The 20,148-nt window shown below is 42.8% G+C and overlaps 1 protein-coding gene across 7 annotated transcripts in view; it reads right to left on the bottom strand.

Moving 5' to 3' along the window:
• The window catches only part of NALCN (sodium leak channel, non-selective), a 198,389-nt gene that overhangs the window by 49,200 nt on the left and 129,041 nt on the right, over window positions 1-20,148 (bottom strand). For all 7 annotated transcript variants that reach the window (XM_081857956.1, XM_081857958.1, XM_081857957.1 and 4 more), the window contains 2 exons: window positions 18,148-18,285; window positions 15,059-15,133 (listed from right to left, as the gene is read on the bottom strand). In XM_081857956.1, the coding sequence (XP_081714082.1) occupies window positions 15,059-15,133; window positions 18,148-18,285 (213 nt within the window). The remainder of the gene's footprint in view (window positions 1-15,058; window positions 15,134-18,147; window positions 18,286-20,148) is intronic.

Below are 20,148 nucleotides of genomic sequence, written 5' to 3'. Positions count from 1 at the left end.
CCCTGTCTGCCCACATAGAATCATAGAATTGTAGAGTTGGAATGCAGGATGTGGTAGTTGTTTCTCAGGCTCCCATAATGCATGAAATAATCCACCTTGCTGTCCTCCTTCAAGCTCCCCTTCAGTTCTTAAAAAACCTGGCAGGATGTGAGCTACAGCTAAGCTATAATTTCTCAGAAGACGTTGCTCTGAGAAAATTTCCGAGACGTTTCTTTTTCGTCATCCCTTTGAAAAGAAAGCTGCTTAATAGAATTTTCTCCAAATATTGTCCATAATTTTTCTGAGTTGGCCATCATTTCCATGTTCTGGAATGCATTCAACCAGGGACACTGAGGAGGGTGCAAAAGGATGGCCAGGATGCCAACACAGTTGTTGTTGCTGGCACTTACAGTTGTGTGGCAGGAAGGGGTAACTTAGTGAAAAAGATAGACATTGTGCTACTGCCAGTGCTAATAGGAAGACCTGCCCCAATAAACTATTGGGTGAATTTCACCTCCCCATGGAGAAAATCAATGTGGTGGAATTGTTTCCCCAATTTCTTTGCCCTCAAGTAGGCTGGTGAATTTTGAGAAGCTGTTTGCACAAAGGTAACGGTAAAAGGTAAAGGACCCCTGGACGGTTAAGTCCAGTTGAATTTGACAATGGGGTGCGGTGCTAGTGTTTGTCCACAGACAGATTTCTGGGTCACGTGGCCAGCATGACTAAACTGCTTCTCACGCAATGGGACACCTTGACGAAAACCAGAGTGCACAGAAATGCCGTTTATCTTCCTGCAACAGCGGTATCTGTTTATCTATTTGCACTTGCATGCATTTGAACTGCTAGGTTGGGAGAAGCTGGGACAAAGCAACAGGAGCTCATCCCATTCTGCAGATTTGAACTGCTGACCTAATGATCTGCAAGCCCAAAAGGCTTGGTGGTTTAGACCACAGTACCACCTGCATCCCAAAGCTCTAATATGGACACTCAACTGGTTTGGGGTGCTTAGTCCATTTGGCTTATTTAGCTAGCCATAATGCAATAATACCAACTGGAGGCACTGTAAATCGGGTCCTCCCTTAAAGAGGGCACATATTGCGGTGAGACCTGGAAAACTGACACCCTGTGTTGTGGGTGGGTACGATTGGTCAGCCACAACACCCGATTGGTAGGTCCCTCGAAGCTGGGTACAATCTGGCCAATGGGACACAGTTCAAATGGTTCAAGGGATCTATTTATATGCCCATGCACGTGACCCAGAGCTTCGTCTTTCGGCACGTGCATTCGGAACACCCGCCCACCTCTCCCTACATTTAGGGCTTTGCGCTTGACCTTGCTATGCTGTCCTGTGTCGTCTGTCGTTGGGACAGGGGCACGGCAGGACTTTCCCCCACTTGGCTGATTGGCTGTTGCCATTTTGGTTTTGCCTGCCGCGTAGTAAATCGTCACAATGTGTAAGGTTGCGGATAGGCTCTGGTTCAGGTGATAGGGATGGGAGAACGTGCTTGCCATTCCTATGTGAAGGGTATTCCGTTAAAGGAATCCAGAGACTTGATGGTTTGGTCAACCCCTGAGAGGGGGTTGTGGCCGTGCCTGAGTCCAGGGGGACATTTGGGTGGCAGAGTTAGCCTGTTCCTGGCTTTCCGCTTATCCAGGTGTTCACCCTTAGATGACCTATGCTGGAACCCTGGGTCAGCGCTACCTGCATGGCAGGGAGCTAGTTGAACCAGAGCCTATGCAACCAGTCACTTTCTGTAATCAGTAAAGTTGTGGCCTAAATTCTGACAAAAACCAAAACCAAAATTTTGAGTCAAGTGTGAATTTATTTAGGGGGGTGGTTTCTGGGTCTGAACACGCAATGTCTAGTCTCTGTGGAAGCTAAGTATTATTCATGTGGCACTATCAGCATACACCACACTTTACTGAAAAACATCAAGTAAGCAACAGGCCCTTCCCTCAAGGAGTTTGCAGTCTCACACATTATTTAAAAGATTTTTAAAAAAACGAAAATAGAATAGAAGTAAGTCTGGGCTTAAAATCAGACAGAATATCAACATAACATTTAAGAATTAATAAATGGAAAGCGTACAGCTGAAAAACATACAAGTCTAGTGGCTCGCAAAATGTCTCTGTTGCCCGTTCCCTTCTTATCAAATAACATCAGAATCAAGTTAGGAAGGAAAGGGGAAAAGCGAAGAGCTGCTTGTGACATTTTGATTGGTGGCGTTTTGCCCTGAAATACACTGCTTATGCTACTAGCCTAGAGGGTATCTCGTTCTGCCAGGACTCACATGTTATTTTTAGAGCAAAATAGAATGTAGCACATTTCAGGAATTTTAAACTACCTTCAAGGCACTGGTTGAACTTTCGCAGACATCTTGTTTGTATTAGTGAAGAGAAACAAACTGTAAAATTACTTCCCTATGAAATACCGGTAGGTATGCATTGCGTATTTTAATTAGAAACAGCTTTTAGCACAACAATTTCCTCTTTGCTAAAGAGTCCAATGATTTTTTTTAAGGATACATGTACTAGCAAATGCTGAAAGCTAGATATGAAATCGGAATTTGCTTTTGGCTTCTTAGCTGTTCTTCCTGGAGTAATGGAGAGAAGGAAGTCAGTGTGTATGTTGATGGAAAAGGGATAATGGAAGATAAATACTCCACCCATATATAATTATGAGGGTGTTTATCACGTAGTTATGTAAGACAGTTTTCCATTTTAATATACTCAGTAGATTCGCCTAGTCTTTGTGGAAAAAGTTAAATATCTGGGTGTAAACTTGTCGGAGAAAAACTTGAATTTATATAGATTTATATATAGTAGATTTATATAGTAGATTCGTTTTAGTACACAGTACTAGGACTATGCGAGAGAGGGATGCAAATCAGACAAGTTAGTAACCTCCCCTTTCTCTTTTCAATTTCAATTTCATTTTTCTCTTTTCAGCTGCAACACTACAAGTCAATGCCATAATTAAAATTACCTTTATTGACACCCAGTTCTTCCCACCACTAACAAAACACCTCTTCCAATTCAGGTTTTTTACTATAAGGAAAGCTGTGTTGGCATTAGGCAGGATGTACTGAAGTTGCCGGGTGGCAGGGCTTGTCTCAGTCCCCCTTTTCTCAATCTCTTATGGCTCCCAGCAAGTGCTTTTGACTGATATTCTTCAGAAAGTTCAGGATAATGTGCAGGTGTTCTCACATCAGTTGAACGGGAAATGCAGGAGCTACCTTATTCCATCTTAGACTATTTGTCTGCCTAACCCAGTATTGTTTACTCTGGCTAGCAGCAGCTCTCAAGGCACTTTCCTATCACCTTTTGACTAGAGGTATCAGGCATTGGCCCTAGGGACCTTCTGCATGCGAAGCACACCCTGTATCACTGAGCTGCTGCCCTATCACACTATCCTAGATTTCCCACCCAGATTATCTCCCATAAAGGAACAGAGAAGGTTGAGATCTTTGAGCAAAGGACTGCAGCGTGTTTTCTCACACCATTCTCTCCAAAATCGATCCCAGAAGCACCAGTAGATGCCACTACGATAGTGTTATGTGTCCATAACTGGCTGCAGAATAAGGTGGAGGGGAGGTGTTGTAAAAACACCCTGGGGTGCCCCTGCAGCCCCTGAACTCCAAGCTTCCTCCAGTATGCGCAGTTCTGGAAAAGGCATCCACCTTCTTCTCCAGTGCGCTTCAGCGACATATACCAACTGATATATGCACACTAATCTGCTGGCGTAACACAGCAAGAAGAAGGAGACATCGTAGAGCCAATCTACGTATTTATTCACACACTACATACAAAAGAATCACTGCGTCCTTTCTCTCCAGCTCCGAGAGCACAGACAGGACAAAAGCAAAAGCAAAACTACAGTGTAACAGTAGACACAGCGGAAAAGATAAGACTGTCTTCTGTTCCCACACACTCTCCCAGACAGGCATGTGAATTACACCAATCACATCTGCAGCATAGGAGGCATGAAATACTAACAGAGCAGGCTGAGATCTTTGAGCAAAGGACTGCAGCGTGTTTTCTCACACCATTCTCTCCGAAATCAATCCCAGAAGCACCAGTAGATGCCACTATAGTAGCGTTATTTGTCCATAACTGGCTGTAGCATAAGGTGGAGGGGAGGGGGCAGGACAACTGCACAATGACAGTGAGAATGGATGAGGGTCCAGTGAATCCTGGGCTGGTTCAGGCCTTCTTCGCCTAGAGAATGAGCCATTTGGGGGGACTTTCAGTGGCTGCCATCAGCAGGCAGCCCACCAACCATATTCCCACCCACCTGTATGTTCATCAGGCAAAACGTAGAGGTCAGTGATGGAGTGATACCTGCATCACTCTGGCTTGGTTGGAGGCCAACTGGCTTAGCTAGGATAGCTGGGTGGAGGAGCCCCTCTGCCTAATCAAGTGCCCTCCCTGCCCCCCACCAGCCTGGCATAAGGGTGCTTTGGATTGCTCTGCCCTTATTGAATCATAGAATCATAGAATCATAGAGTTGGAAGAGACCACAAGGGCCATCGAGTCCAACCCCCTGCCAAGCAGGAAACACCATCAGAGCACTCCTGACATATGGTTGTCAAGCCTCTGCTTAAAGACCTCCAAAGAAGGAGACTCCACCACACTCCTTGGCAGCAAATTCCACTGTCAAACAGCTCTTACTGTCAGGAAGTTCTTCCTAATGTTTAGGTGGAATCTTTTTTCTTGTAGTTTGGAACCATTGCTCCGTGTCCGCTTCTCTGGAGCAGCAGAAAACAACCTTTCTCCCTCCTCTATGTGACATCCTTTTATATATTTGAACATGGCTATCATATCACCCCTTAACCTCCTCTTCTCCAGGCTAAACATGCCCAGCTCCCTTAGCCGTTCCTCATAAGGCATCGTTTCCAGGCCTTTGACCATTTTGGTTGCCCTCCTCTGGACACGTTCCAGTTTGTCAGTGTCCTTCTTGAACTGTGGTGCCCAGAACTGGACACAGTACTCCAGGTGAGGTCTGACCAGAGCAGAATACAGTGGCACTATTACTTCCCTTGATCTAGATGCTATACTCCTATTGATGCAGCCCAGAATTGCATTGGCTTTTTTAGCTGCCGCGTCACACTGTTGGCTCATGTCAAGTTTGTGGTCAACCAAGACTCCTAGATCCTTTTCACATGTACTGCTCTCAAGCCAGGTGTCACCCATCTTGTATTTGTGCCTCTCATTTTTTGAATCTGCCATTTTGAATTTGCCATTTTTACCTTTAAGTGTGATCATGATTTGTTTCCAGTGCAAAAAGCATCCTGGTGAATAAATTAAAGCCCAGAAAATTTAAATTTATGGCATATAGGATAGGATTAGCAAGAAAACGCTTAAAGAACAAGAAAATAGGAAGCTGTGATCTCACATAGTGTCTTCATTTACTCTGTATACAATCACATAAAAATCAAGCAGCAGCAGCAGGATTGTCTAGCAGCATTTATAAAAATAGCATGTTCTTTCACTAGCTTTTTAAAATATATATATAAGAAAGCAGTGTAAAAGAACATTTTTTATCTAACGCTATTATGACTTTTTGCACTGCCATCAGAAACCACATACAACAACAATTGAAAGAGCAACAGCAAATCTCTTATACTGATCTCTGCACGTATTTTAACACATGGAGAGTGTTTTAATGAAATGACAAAGTGCCAAGGTTGAGGCCAGGAAGGGAAGAGAATATCATTATTATAAATGTCGAAATACTTAAGAGTTCATGTTCCATACTGTCAGCCTGAGTTTTTGGACACCTTTAGTAGCAAAAGTAGGATATGTGGTACTTCCCAAGTATGTAATGAAAAGAAATTATTCTTTTAAAAAACATGTTGCGGTTCTTTCCCCCCTAATAAATCTGTATGTTTTGCTTTAATTTTGCAGCTTCTATCCAGAAGAGCATTTACTCGTGTGCACAAATTGATAGCTTATAGAGAAGTGCTCTTTAAACATTCATTTACATTTTGAGTTGGGCATAATAGTTTTGTTTTGGAAGATTTGGCTATATATGGCCTAAAACTCAGCATTTCTTGGGTAGCTTTGCTTCCCATAAATTATCACGCTCTTAGAACAATGGATGCAACCTTGTATTATATGCCTTCTTTAAAGGGAGTGCTATTCAATGTTTGCCCACATTGTAGAAAACCATCCTGGAAGAGGCACAACAGTAGCATCACAACTTATATTGTGAGAGGGAAGACTATAATGTTTCTAAAGCCATTCAGACTGTGTTGAATGCCTTCAGGCTGCTTTCAAGGTTGAGCAAAGAATTGTAAGGCACTCCATGTCCTGAAAAGTGCTTAATTATAATAAATAATTATTAGCAAAAGCTTCCCCCGTCCCTTACACCCAAGAAGTGTGTAACTCTACCACTAAGATAAGAGGTAGGCTTGCCATGCATAAAATTATTTTCCATATCATTGAGTTCCAAAGCAACTCATTTGCTTCATTGACTTCATACACTGAGAATGTAATATTATACATGAATGAGCGTGAGTAATTCCCACTAAATTCAGTTTGGGCTTATTTCCTAGGTAGTAGGATACAGTGGTACCTCGGGTTAGGTACTGAATTCATTCCGGAGGTCTGTTCTTAACCTGAAACTGTTCTTAACCTGAAGCACCACTTTAGCTAATGGGGCCTCCTGCTGCTGCTGCGCCGCCAGAGCACGATTTCCGTTCTCATCCTGAAGCAAAGTTCTTAACCTGAGGTACTATTTCTGGGTTAGCGGAGTCTGTAACCTGAAGCGCATGCAACCTGAAGCGTATGTAACCTGAGGTACCACTGTATAGGATTACAGCCTGAAGAGGAAATAGCATAGACCTCCATGAGATGACAGAGCACACTTCTAACTCTTTGGATGGGTTGTGATATGGATGGAAGTGAGCCTGTCTAATAGTTGCTTTTGTCTATATGTCTCTTCATCCTCTTTACATTGATTCTCATGGAGGAGGAAAGAGGAACGGAGCAAAGGGCATCAGAGGAAGAAACACATATATACAAGCAGGGCTCTTTTCTTTTTCAACCGGAACTCAGTTCCGGCACCTCTCAGGTGGGCGCCATTGCCATTATAAGAGAACCAGGGAGGCGTTCAAGGTGAGTTTCGGCACCTCTTTTTCTAGAAAAATAGCACTGGATATAAGGCCCTCCCTATTTTTACCCTTCGTCTTCTTTATTCCTCACTTTCACTCTCAGCTAGTTTCCTTTGTCTGCCTGTCTGCCATCTGAAAGCAGTTTATTAAAGATTTTTGTAGTTCCGCAAACTTCAGGTCACCTCTGAGCATGTTTATATATTCCTTGTTTTCCCTCCGTGGCCCCCATTGGGCTGCCTGGTTGTTGGCATTCACGAAATGAGTTTGCTATTTAGAGGGAGTGAAATACCGAATGGGCATGGTTGGAAGGCACATTATTATTGATGGCTGTGGTGCGCTTTCACCTGCTGTGACATTGCACTGGTGAACAGAGCCTCATGCTCAATCCTACACAGTGTTGGAGCACAGAATAATTACAAGCCAATTTTCAACATGGTGCAATAATCAGGAAAGCAAAGAAAGCAACCATTAGACTTTAAAAGATAACAGCAGTAGTGGGGAAAGGCAGGCCTGTAGCATCTTATCTTTGTTTGAGGGTGAAACCCCCAAATTTATTAGCCAAATGGGGCAAACTGTTCCCCGACGCACATGAACACAGAGAAAAATGACAGGTACACGAATTGGTGACAGGCAGAGCTTTTCATTCATTTCAAACAATACATTTGCAGCAAATATTCAAGCCCTCTGAGGAAACGTATGGTCATAGGTAGCATAGCACATCAGTTGCAAAATTGTTTTCAGTAATGAACATCTGCAGTCGAGTCATAAATATGCAGTGGGAAGAGAGAGATTGGCAGATGTGTGAAGTTGTGAGAGGGAACTGATCTCTCCCAAGAGAATATTCCTTTGAAAGCATAAACTGAACAGAATGTGAGATGCAGGAATCATAAAGGAACAGAAGAGCTAGCTTATGACTCAGGAGATCTGGGGAACCCTTCCCAGTATTATTAAGTGTTTTCTATGGGACACAGGAATGATTTCATGGTTTTTATCCATGCATTCCAAATGCTTAAGTCTGCTCAGAAAACCCCCACCCCACCCCAGCACCTACAGGTTAGGCTAGAGTGTCTATGTATGATGAGAGGTTTGGCGAAGGATTAGTGTTTGTGAATTCTTTAGAGTAAACTGAGTAGGACAAAATGGTGACAGTAAGCGTCCCACTTACATTAGTTTGACCATGTTATGAAGGTAAAGGTAAAGGGACCCCTGACCATTAGGTCCACTCGTGAACGACTCTGGGGTTGCGGTGCTCATTTCGCTTTATTGGCCGAGGGAGCAGCGTACCGTTTCCAGATCATGTGGCCAGCATGACTAAGCTGCTTCTGGCAAACCAGAGCAGCGCATGGAAACGCCATTTACCTTTCCGCTGGAGCGGTACCTATTTATCTACTTGCACTTTGACGTGCTTTCGAACTGCTAGGTGGGCAGGAGCTGCGACTGAGCAATGGGAGCTCACCCCGGCGCGGGGATTCGAACTGCCAACCTTCTGATCGGCAAGTCCTAGGCTCTGTGGTTTAACCCACAGCGCCACCCGCGTCCCTGCATGTTATGAAGACAGACAGGCAAACTTTCTATGTGTGGTAGGAGTAAGTAAGATTTGCCATATATTTTCCGTCCAGAACACAATGTCCAGGAGCGGCCAGCATAATGGAGGAAAGACCCACCATTCCAAGGGTGGTGTTGCTGCCATTTATGGGACACAGTGCAGGGGCGCGGTTGAGGTTGTGTAAAAACAATGGCAGAGCCAACCTGGCAATCCCGCAAGAGCGTTGCCTTCTTGCTACCCCTGAAACCATCTAGGTATGTGGCAGCAATGCTGCAGCTCGGAAGGTGGCTCTGTAGCAGCAGCACACCATGCCACCCCCCAAATCCTGCAAACGTTTTGGCATACAGCAAGTGTATGTAGAAATCATGTCCACAAGTGGGCAGCCTGAAGATGGTTGGGCAGTGTCCCATTCTGCCCGATGGAGCAGCCTCCATTGAGGTCTACCACCTTTTAGTATCTGTGTTTCTTTACCCCACTATACAGAGTTTTCTCAATAACCCCCAACAGGGGTGCCAACTTGAATAAAATAATCAATCACAAGGCACACACATGCCATTTGAAGGGCAATGTCCAGCAACTTGGGGAGGGGGGCTATCACCTTCAAGTATTTTATTGAGGGGATGAAGGGACCTCAGCCCCTAGGAGTTGACTCCTATGTCCCCCAACCCCTGTCAGTTCTGCCTTCTGCATTTCAGAGCTCTCTAGGACAAACCCCAATGTCTTGTAGACATCACTTTAGCTACTCTCTGACGCACATTGTGTACAAGATGCCGTATCTTTTCATCCGGCTCTATGGCCCTTTAAGAATACAGAATCTCTGCAAATGTTGACACTCATTATCATGCAATGTTTCCATTCCATTCCTATTACAGTCCCCTTGAGGCTTCCAGCCAAAATAAGGCCAGCTATAATATTAGCAACAGGCATGTTTTCTCTTTCAACTGACGAAGACTTCAGCTGAACTCTTTTAATTTTAATGAAATATTTTGTGTGCTTTTCTCTAAAAGGAAATGAGGTCCTAAAAAGTGAGTTAAAAAACAATAAGACACTGACAACAAACTCCTCTCCTGGGGATATAAACTCCAAAGTGTGCAATTCTGTTCCCATTAAGTCAATAGGAATTTCTCCACTGATTTCAACAAAATAAAATAAAAAAATCACCATGAAACATCATTATTTGCTTTCCTGTTTGTAACAGATATTTACAAAGCTTCTGCAATATAAGTTACTTTCATTTTTATAAGACGAATAATATGGAGATATATAAATGTGATAAATAAAAAAGTAAATGAAAAAAAAATCTTCCCACAGAGAATGAGATCAGATATATTGCTAATTTTGCCAGTAAACTGAAAGACTATAGTCATGATTATTGAATGAATTTCTTACATTTTTCATATCGGATTCATAAATACCACTATGCAATTGAAATCAACTTCCCAAGATTGTGAAATCAGCATTTGTGAAAGAAAAGTATTCACCATTTATGGAGGATAAATGTCAGAACACACAGTATATATGTATATATATATATAGAGAGAGAGAGAGAGAGAGAGATTAGAAAATGGCTTACTTAAAAAAGCAAAGCAAAGCTGGATGCTGCAGAAATGGACTGTGACCACAGCTGCATTTTGCATTTTGTGAACTGCTTGTGCTAGGCTGAGGCTGAACTCCTCTACTTATGTGAAAATAAGCAGAGTTAAAATCAGTCAGACTTTCCAAATAACAATAGCTGGGATTGGGCTACAAAAGGGGAGTTCCTTCTGTAGGAGTTCATAAATAAATGTGCTATATACAAAGAGATAGGTGGGCACAAGTCAACAAGGAAAACCTGGATGACACACTTAAACTGTAGAAACGTTTCGGCCAAAATCAATGAAACTAAAGAAGGAGGGGGAGAGGGAGAATGTTTCATATAGCCAGTTGGAAGGAAATACCTTTAAAAACAGGGAATTGGTCATTGGAGTGACAATAGCAAGGGTCCACAACTCTATGTGTTTACTAACCACATCTGGATGAAGGGACATGGGACAGTATTAGGGTTACCTTCCCTCCTACTTCCTCTTAAATCACAGTTTTCCTGCTTCTTCCATCCTATAGGAAGAGTCTGACAAGCCAAGTTCCATTAGATAAATAAAGTAGTCATTTATCCCAAACCAGAATGCTCCTGTCAGCATCTCCACCCCCCCGCCCCGTTCTCTGTTTAGTAGTAGCAGCACATGGTGCTTCTAACTTACTGTCACAATATGTAGGCCCCAGGGAACAGCACGTATATTCAGAAGGTGTGTGCGCCAAGTAATTGTTAATACTTAATCTGAAGTATCTAACACAAGTCCTCACTTCCTGCTCGCTGCTAAACATTGTACTCAGTGGCGTAGCGTGGGGGGTGCAGGGGGGGCCGGCGGCACCGGGCGCAACATCTGGGGGGGGGCGTGCTAGCACTCGAGTGCTAAAATCCACGGGTTAGGGGGCGCAAATTACTTGCCTTGCCCCGGGTGCTGACAACCCACGCTACGCCACTGATTGTACTTGACCCTGGGCCACCACTTCATATTTTTTCAGTGACTGCTAAGCGCCCACAATGTTACTCAAACAGCAAGGGCTTTCAAGTAGGACTGCCATTTTTGTATGTTTTTCATTAGTGGGTAGTTGAACTTGGCTAATTCTGTGGTGCTTGACATCTCCTTCGGAGAAGCACCACAGCACTGCAGTGCAGGTCATCTCCCTGGAAACAACGAATAGCAAAAAAAATTTGCTAATTAGAAGGCATTCCCAGCAGTCATTAATTCATGTAATTATAGAGCTGGAAGGGACGCCGAGAGTCATCTAGTCCAACCGCCACAATGCTTTCGCCTCAATCTTCGTGGCCACAGCAGATGGAAATGAAAACAAACAGACAAACTGCATTTTGTACAAGGTGGTGCAGCTTGAATTGGTATGCACGAGGCACTTCTGAAGAACCAGCACACAGCAAATTAGCCGGCTATCTCCTGGAGTTCCATTTAGCTTTTTAATTACAGATGGGGAATAGTATTTTCCCCTACAATGATACAAAAGCCATTTCCATTAAGAAAATGGGCATGAAGGGAAAAGCAACAATAACACCACACTGTTTCCCTTGTTCTTGTGGCCAACTTATAATGGAGAAGTCAAAAAGTCACCGAATTAAAAAACAAAACCAAACCACATCCCCTTCTTTCTGCTTTATCTACCATGATAAGAAAACCAATATTTCAGTAGAACAGTTCACAACTGCAATCAGCACAAAGCCAGGAATTCCATCATATTTACCTCAAGGGAAAACCTTTTCTCACTGTGTCACTTAATCGTCTGGACAATCTTCCATTTCAAAGGAGCAATTTCTTAACTTCTTTCTTTCTAAGCATGCCTTTTAATGGAAATTTCCAGATATGATGTTAATTACATTATGGGTGGAATGTAGAAAAAAGCCAGATCTGCAATACAACTGCTCCATTGGACAGAGACTAATAACTAAAAGGTTTGCACCAACTTGGGTCTCCAGCTGCTTTTGGACTACAGCTCCCATCATCCCTAGCTAGCAGGACCAGTGGTCAGGGTTGGTGGGAATCGTAGTCCAAAAAATAGAGATCCAGGTTTGGGAAACAGTGGTTTACAGCAGGAGTACGACAAGGCTGTATATTGTCTCCCTGCTTATTTAACTTATATGCAGAATTCATCATGTGAAAGGCTGGGCTGGATGAATCTCAAGCCGGAATTAAGATTGCCGGAAGAAATATCAACAACCTCAGATATGCAGATGACACAACATTGATGGCAGAAAGAGAGGAGGAATTAAAGAACCTTTTAATGAGGGTGAAAGAGGAGAGCGCAAAATATGGTCTGAAGCTCAACATCAAAAAAACGAAGATCATGGCCACTGGTCCCATCACCTCCTGGCAAATAGAAGGGGAAGAAATGGAGGCAGTGAGAGATTTTACTTTCTTGGGCTTCATGATCACTGCAGATGGTGACAGCAGCCACGAAATTAAAAGACACCTGCTTCTTGGGAGAAAAGCAATGACAAACCTAGACAGCATCTTAAAAAGCAGAGACATCACCAGGCCGACAAAGGTCCATATAGTTAAAGCTATGGTTTTCCCAGTAGTGATGTATGGAAGTGAGAGCTGGACCATAAAGATGGCTGATTGCCGAAGAATTGATGCTTTTGAATTATGGTGCTGGAGGAGACTCTTGAGAGTCCCATGGATTGCAAGAAGATCAAACCTATCCATTCTGAAGGAAATCAGCCCTGAGTGCTCACTGGAAGGACAGATCCTGAAGCTGAGACTCCAATACTTTGGCCACCTGATGAGAAGAGAAGGCTCCCTGGAAAAGACCCTGATGTTGGGAAAGATGGAGGGAACAAGGAGAAGGGGATGACAGAGGACGATATGATGGGATAGTGTTCTCGAAGGTACCAGCATGAGTTTGACTAAACTGCAGGAGGCAGTGGAAGACAGGAGTGCCTGGCGTGCTCTGGTCCATGGGGTCACGAAGAGTCGGACACGACTAAATGACTAAACAACAACAACCTAAAACTGCTAGTCAGCAGCAGCAGCATGCACAGGGGCCAGTTCCTGCAACAAACCTAGGTGTCTGCTCTGTCCCCATATCCACTCAGGCAAACCTATTGCAGTTACTAACAACGTGAGTTGCAACATCAAGGGCTCATTCACTTGTTCACCTTTTAATGTGTTTTATGCTATCAACCGCTAGCAACAACCTTCTGTGTTGTACATAGGCCCAATAGGGCAGACCCTATACAAAAGAATGAATGCACACAAATCTGATACCATAAATGGCAACACACAGAAATAAGAAAACTTTCTAACCTACCAGGCCACTATATCACTGGCATTAAGACAGTCATTCTTGAACTGCATGACTTCAAAGATAAACTCCCGCATGAAATTGCAGCTTATCAGGAAGTTCAGTTCTATTCATTTGGGCCTCAATAAAGACAATGGGTGACAACCAACTCAGTCAGAGTAGACCCACTGAAATCAATTCATTTCATTGTTTTCAATAGGTCTTAATCTGGTTATGACTAACACTGGATATCAGCCATTTCCCCTGTCCTACTTGGTGTTTTAATTTACTCAGCAATGCTAAGATGATTGTGTTATCATCAAATACTGCCCTTGAGAAAAATAAAAAAAATTGTCCAGTAACACCGCCAACACGGCTACCTACCTGAATCTGCCATTGAGAAGTCACTGTGCTTATTCTGCATACATTTTAATTGAATTCTCACAGGCTGTACAATTTCCATTCATTGCCATGTAACCTCAAACACAAACATGTATCAATATATCTATTCCCTTTACATGGCTGCTAAGGAGTATAGCATCAGATGCATTATTATTATTAGGAATTTTTTATATATATAAAGAAGATTGTATAAATCAAATTCCCCCAATACTATCAAGGTACTTATATTTCCACCTGATAAAATGGCTTAAATACCCTCAGACTTATGGATTTCCATGGGACACAGAATGAACAACAGAATAATATCATGTGTAAAGTTGCATAAAATGGATAACAAAACATATTGAAAGGAACTTATTTTATATAGAGAAAGAGAGGGACAATTTAAGCCACAGCACAAGATAGCATTGAATAGACACTTCTGAGCTATTTGCATAGTACTACTGAATTTGCAAGGAGGTTCACAATACGCTCTTTTACACACATTTTACACACCGCTGTAAACTAAGTGTAGTGCCATGACTGCTTTCATTGCTGGTATGGCAACAGAAGCATATTGATAAAAATATTAATGGTACGCAGATTTGCATGTGCAACTTTCTGCATGGTGATGGTGTTGAGTAAAGAGTGCATCTGCTAAGTTCAGAAACAAGTTTCTAGATTTTACTTACAGATGATTAATAAAAATAAGGCATGAAACAGCCATGTTTTGTATCCTCCACACACATTCTAGCATGTATTGCTCTGTGTACAGGGAGTTCCAGCTTTATCATCCTAGTGCCATCCTTTGCTCAGTGGACATCTTCTTGATTGCCTCTCCCAAATTACCATTCAGCGTGATGTCCTCTTTTGCGTCAAAATGGAGTGCATCAGGACCTAGGACCGGACTCAGCAAACCCAACACAAGGATTCCAGCTAGCGCAACAGGCCTTTCCCCCTTCCCTGCCCCCCCCTGCATGGCCCCCACAGCTCCCCTAAATCTGCTCTGGAGAGTCAGGAAAACTCCCAAAACAGTACACAGGGGAGGGAAGGGGAGAGCATTCTGTCAGGCAAGCAGAAAGTAAACTATATAGGCATTTTAATTAGTTCACATTCTCGAAAAGGTGGTTGACATCTGCATTTTCCTAGAAAAATGAGGGCACAATATTGCTTTGTTGCAATTAATATCCAACATGAAAAAGCTTACTTGCTTAAGTTTCTTTAGATCTTCATCAAGTTCCAAGTTGTCCAAAATAACAGCAACAAACAAACTCAGCAGAATCTACAAAAGGATTTCAAAAAACAGAGCCCAATATTAGAAGCAGATAATGAAAGCCTCCCTCTACCAAACAGAAAAAATAACTTTGTTAGTGACAACACGTAAAAGGGGCTTCCTTTTCTCTTGGCTCCTGGGTGTGTCAATCACAGAAGTAAGATTTATTTTATGTACATTACATTTTGCAGTGTTTGGTTTCACACTTTACCTCTAAGGTCTGTTTTGGGTTATGTTTTGTAAGGAAAGGCAACCAGTAAGTGCAAATATAAAGGGACGCGGGTGGCGCTGTGGGTTAAACCACAGAGCCTAGGGCTTGCCGATCAGAAGGTTGGCGGTTCGAATCCTCGCGACAGGGTGAGCTCCCATTGCTCGGTCCCTGCTCCTGCCAACCTAGCAGTTCAAAAGCACATCAAAGTGCAAGTAGGTAAATAGGTACCGCTCTGGCGGGAAGGTAAACGGCGTTTCCATGCGCTGCTCTGGTTCGCCAGAAGCGGCTTAGTCATGCTGGCCACATGACCCGGAAGCTGTACGCCGGCTCCCTCAGCCAATAAAGCAAGATGAGCGCCGCAACCCCAGTCACGACTGGACCTAGTGGTCAGGGGTTCCTTTACCTTTACCTAAGTGCAAATATAATGATGAAGATAATGATAATGGCCTATTCCTTACAAGGGCAAAGTACCTGTTTGGAGAGAGATCTGCATGGAGTTCAATATATAGGACATGGATGGTTTGCATGGACTTGCCAGTCCCCAAATGGCTCTGCTGTGATGCCTGCATGGGCTGAGGAGAAACGAGCTCTATGGAGATAACTCCAAGATGGAGATGGATTGTACTAATTAATTGGCTTATTAACCAGACCATTTTCTGGAGTTGGCTCTTTACAAGGGACTGGAACCACTAAGTCACCATGCATCCAATTCACAATGTCTGCTCTAAAGGATATCATGGGCAACTAAAAAAAAAAAAGTATGCTAAAAGATGTGCATTTATGAAAAAATTGCTCTTCCTTGCCACCAAATGGTGCTCAAATTTAATAACAATAACTATTATTATTATCATCATCATCATCATCATCATCATCATTATACCTTACCCATCTGACTGGGTTTAATAATAATAGAAATGCTATTAAATACAATAAAATAGCAATTATGGAACATTTTGGACTGCATTATTTTTTTTTACAAAAATGTAAATATTTAGCTCAACTCTGTTTCAGACTGTGGCCCTAGCTAGAATGATATTGAAAAGCTGTGCCTGATATTATCAAGGAATTGTGCAGTAGCCATGAAATACATTGCAGTTTAATCTGTGGTTATTTCCAGTCTCTATAGCTGAGAATGACAGACACACAATGGAGATTTTTTTTACCGAATGTCAAAAACCAATCTAGAACATTATCACAAAAGAACAGTTAAACCTCAGGTTGTTATTTGCTTAACTTCTTCCATTCCCTTCTGGATTTTAATAATAGACTTCACTCTGAACACAGTTTTTGTTTTTCAAACCTAAACTCCATTCCAGCTTCTGCTGTGAAAGCTATTCATTTCTCTCCAGCTCTCTACAGATCCAGCTCCAAGTGCATACAATTAGCACTTTTGAGCTTTAACCCGCCTTCTCATTCTCATTTACTGCAACATTTTGCTGCTCTTTTATCCACTTGTCATTGTGTCACCATATATTCTTAGGGCTTCACTCCCCTTCTTCCCCTCTTTTTTAAGCAGTGGAAATAAACTGAACCCCCCATAGTAGTGTGGTAGGGTTGGTTCTGTTCCTCAAATAGTGGTGGTGCGACCACTATACAAATGTAATAGAGAAGTGGCAAATCTCACTGCAATTGCATCGTCTTGCAGTGTGTGTGTGTGGGGGGGGGGTTAGGAGGGGGGGCAGGTGGACTGTACTATGAAAACTCAATATGCATTCCAGACGTAGGGTCTGCACTATCTGAACCAGGGAGGGAAAGGAACCATCACTCAACCATGCAGCAGTGGTGAGTTTCATAAAAGGTCCATCTCCTTCATTGTGGAGTGAATTGCAGAAGACAACCAACTTCTTTAAACCACTCTAGAGTTCTGTTGGAGTGGAACCAACCAGTTATTCTTAGGAAGCTGGGGTAGGGGATAGGGTATAGGACTTTGAGATCCCTGAAAAACTGCTCTGCTGGGCCCAAGGGTAGTCCCACATGGAGCGCATTGCAATAAGGCTTGAGGTCACCAGTGACCATAATCTGTGAATCATGACAGCTAGAGGGAAAGTACAGTGATGATCAGTGTAGGTTTCTGCTTCACTGTAGTCCCTGATTTCATTGTGAACTGCGACAGGTACCCTGTCTTCTCCTGCAGAGCAATGGGTCTGTTAACAAGAAGGTTGGTGGTTCGAGTCCACCCAGTGACGGCTGTGGGCAGCATTCCTGCATTGCAGGGGGTTGGACTAGATGACACACTTGGGATCCCTTCCCAACTCCACAATTCTATGATTTCATGATTGTAGGTAGCATCTGCAATATTATATTATGAAAAGGAGTATGGTCGTGGTTTACAAACAACTTCCTGTGCTAGTGCAAAGACTGGCCGCCATAAGCTGCAGGGCTGAACTTCAGGTTCCATCAAATAATTAAACAGGGGAAATCTAGACACAGAGGGGCAAGCTTCCACCTACGAAACCATGCTGGACACTCATTTGCCATTCAGTGTTCCTAGTTTACTGTGCTACCTGTGAGTGTTTCCATACCGAAACCAATATGCTACAGGGAAGCAATGCAGGGCAAAAGTAGATGCTATACTAGCTATTGCTTACTCCCATCCCATGCTAGTTGAGTTAAAGGGGATGCAGGAGTAGCGAGAGAAGCACTTGCGGGAGACGATACTGAGCTGGATCGACCAGTAGTCTGACTCAATACAAGGCAGCTTCCTCAGACAGTTGTAAAATCTGATTTCTCCTGTGCCTCGTTTCATCCACATATGAACACGAGCAACATTTCAGAAAAGTAGATACATGAAACAGCAAGGCATACAACATACCAGGGTAGCAAAAAGATGATAAAGTATGAAGTAGATAGCGACAACAGGTGCCCACATATGCCCGACAGCATTAAGAGTTTGATCCATGACATCTACCCATCCTTCCTGTGTAAGGATCTGGAACATGGACATAAAAGCCTAAAAGAGAACATAAGCAAACACACAGTTCAGTTGGGCGCACTTTATCAAAACAAGCGAATAATATCCTGAACCCAATATCCGTGTCAGCAATTGCATGCAGCAATCATAACCTTGCTAGCTAAATTGTGGGTGGAGTTTGGTTTCCTGCTTGTAAAAATGCAATGGGTCACTATAAGACTGTTTTCAGTACCTCGGAGTTTGGATTGCTAAGATTCCCAGCTTCCTTAGTCTACTCCTATATGCTGCTATGATATCGTAGGCATGCATTTTCACCCAGAGCACATGATAATCCTGTATGCATGCTGGTTTTTCCTCATCATCAGAAGCAAACATGTGGTTGAAAGGAAAGGTGGGCTGAATCTCTCCATAAAACCCAAGGAGCAACACTGCACATGAGTAGCTGAGCTGTAAGTTCTTTTTAAATGCCACCTTTAAGCACCTATCCCCTTTCTGTCTATGCCACTGCATTAGGTCTTCACTAGGACTCAAGGTCTGTATAGTTAAAGCTATGCTTTTCCCAGTAGTGATTTATGGAAGTGAGAGCTGGACCATAAAGAAGGCTGATCGCTGAAGAATTGATGCTTTTGAATTCTGGTGCTGGAGGAGACTCTTGAGAGTCCCATGGACTGCAAGAAGATCAAACGTAACCATTCCCAAGGAAATCAGCCCTGTCCTGGAAGGACAGATCCTGAAGCTGAGGCTCCAATATTTCGCCGCCTCATGAGAAGAGAAGACTCCCTGGAAAAGACCCTGATGTTGGGAAAGATGGAGGGCACAAGGAGAAGGGGACGACAGAGGATGAGATGGTTGGATAGTGTTCTCGAAGCTACCAGCCTGAGTTTGACCAAACTGCGGGAGGCAGTGGAAGACAGGAGTGCCTGGCATGCTCTGGTCCATGATATCACGAAGAGTTGGACACGACTAAAGGACTAAACAACAACAACAACAGAACTCAAGCCTTTAGCCCAGCAGACCCTGCACTCTAGAACTCCCTACAAGTAGTGGTTCTGCAGGAGCTGTATCTATTGCTTTTTTATCAGTTTATCATTATGCTTCTATTGATACTTTTACTGATCTTGTTGTATTCTGTATTATGTATACTGCCTTGATATATCTTATGAAGGAAGAATTTATATGAAATTTTCAATAAATGCTAAAAAATAAATATGTCCAATATGCTGAAGTTTCATCACTTGTAGATTTCCTCAGATATGTCTCCTTCAGCTTTCTTATACCCATTCATTTGCATAGAGGCTACATTCAAATAAGCTCTTAACTATCAGTGGCCCTGATCCAGCTCTCATCATGAGGTATGAACATGCAACTAGTTGTGTGGGAATATGAATGGGGGATGTACTTTCAGATACACACTGGAATATGTTTCTCATTCTAAGCAAAATAGCACTGGTCGGCTGCATCCTCACCCTGATACACATAAGAAGAGTATCATATCTATTTCCAATTTACACCCACAATTTCCAATCCAGAGTGATATTCAGACATAAGCCTGCTTAACTGGGTCAGGGTGACAGTGTACATATCTTGTTCATGGTTTATTTGATCTTTTCGGCATCTCTATATCATTTATATCTCAATAGCTTAGAAAGTACAGCAAGTTTTGCTTAAAATGAAACTTTCCTCTCTTCTTTCTTTCTTAATGCCAAATGAATGGCATTCATTTTCTACAGCATCACATTTTAGAAAGGACAAATGTGATGTTAAAACAAACAAACAAACAAACAAACTAGACAACCGTCTCCATTTTAGAGAAAACCAAACCTTCCATTTAAAACATGCTTCATTCTAATGTTACCACACGTAAATCTTTCCTATTATTAAAGTTCTCTGTATCGGAAAACA

This window comes from Podarcis erhardii, assembly GCF_964252035.2.
Source record: "Podarcis erhardii genome assembly, chromosome: 4".
Classification (NCBI taxonomy): Eukaryota; Metazoa; Chordata; class Lepidosauria; order Squamata; family Lacertidae; genus Podarcis; species Podarcis erhardii.
Note: the sequence above shows the minus strand (reverse complement) of the source record. Positions and strands in the feature narration are given on the sequence as shown.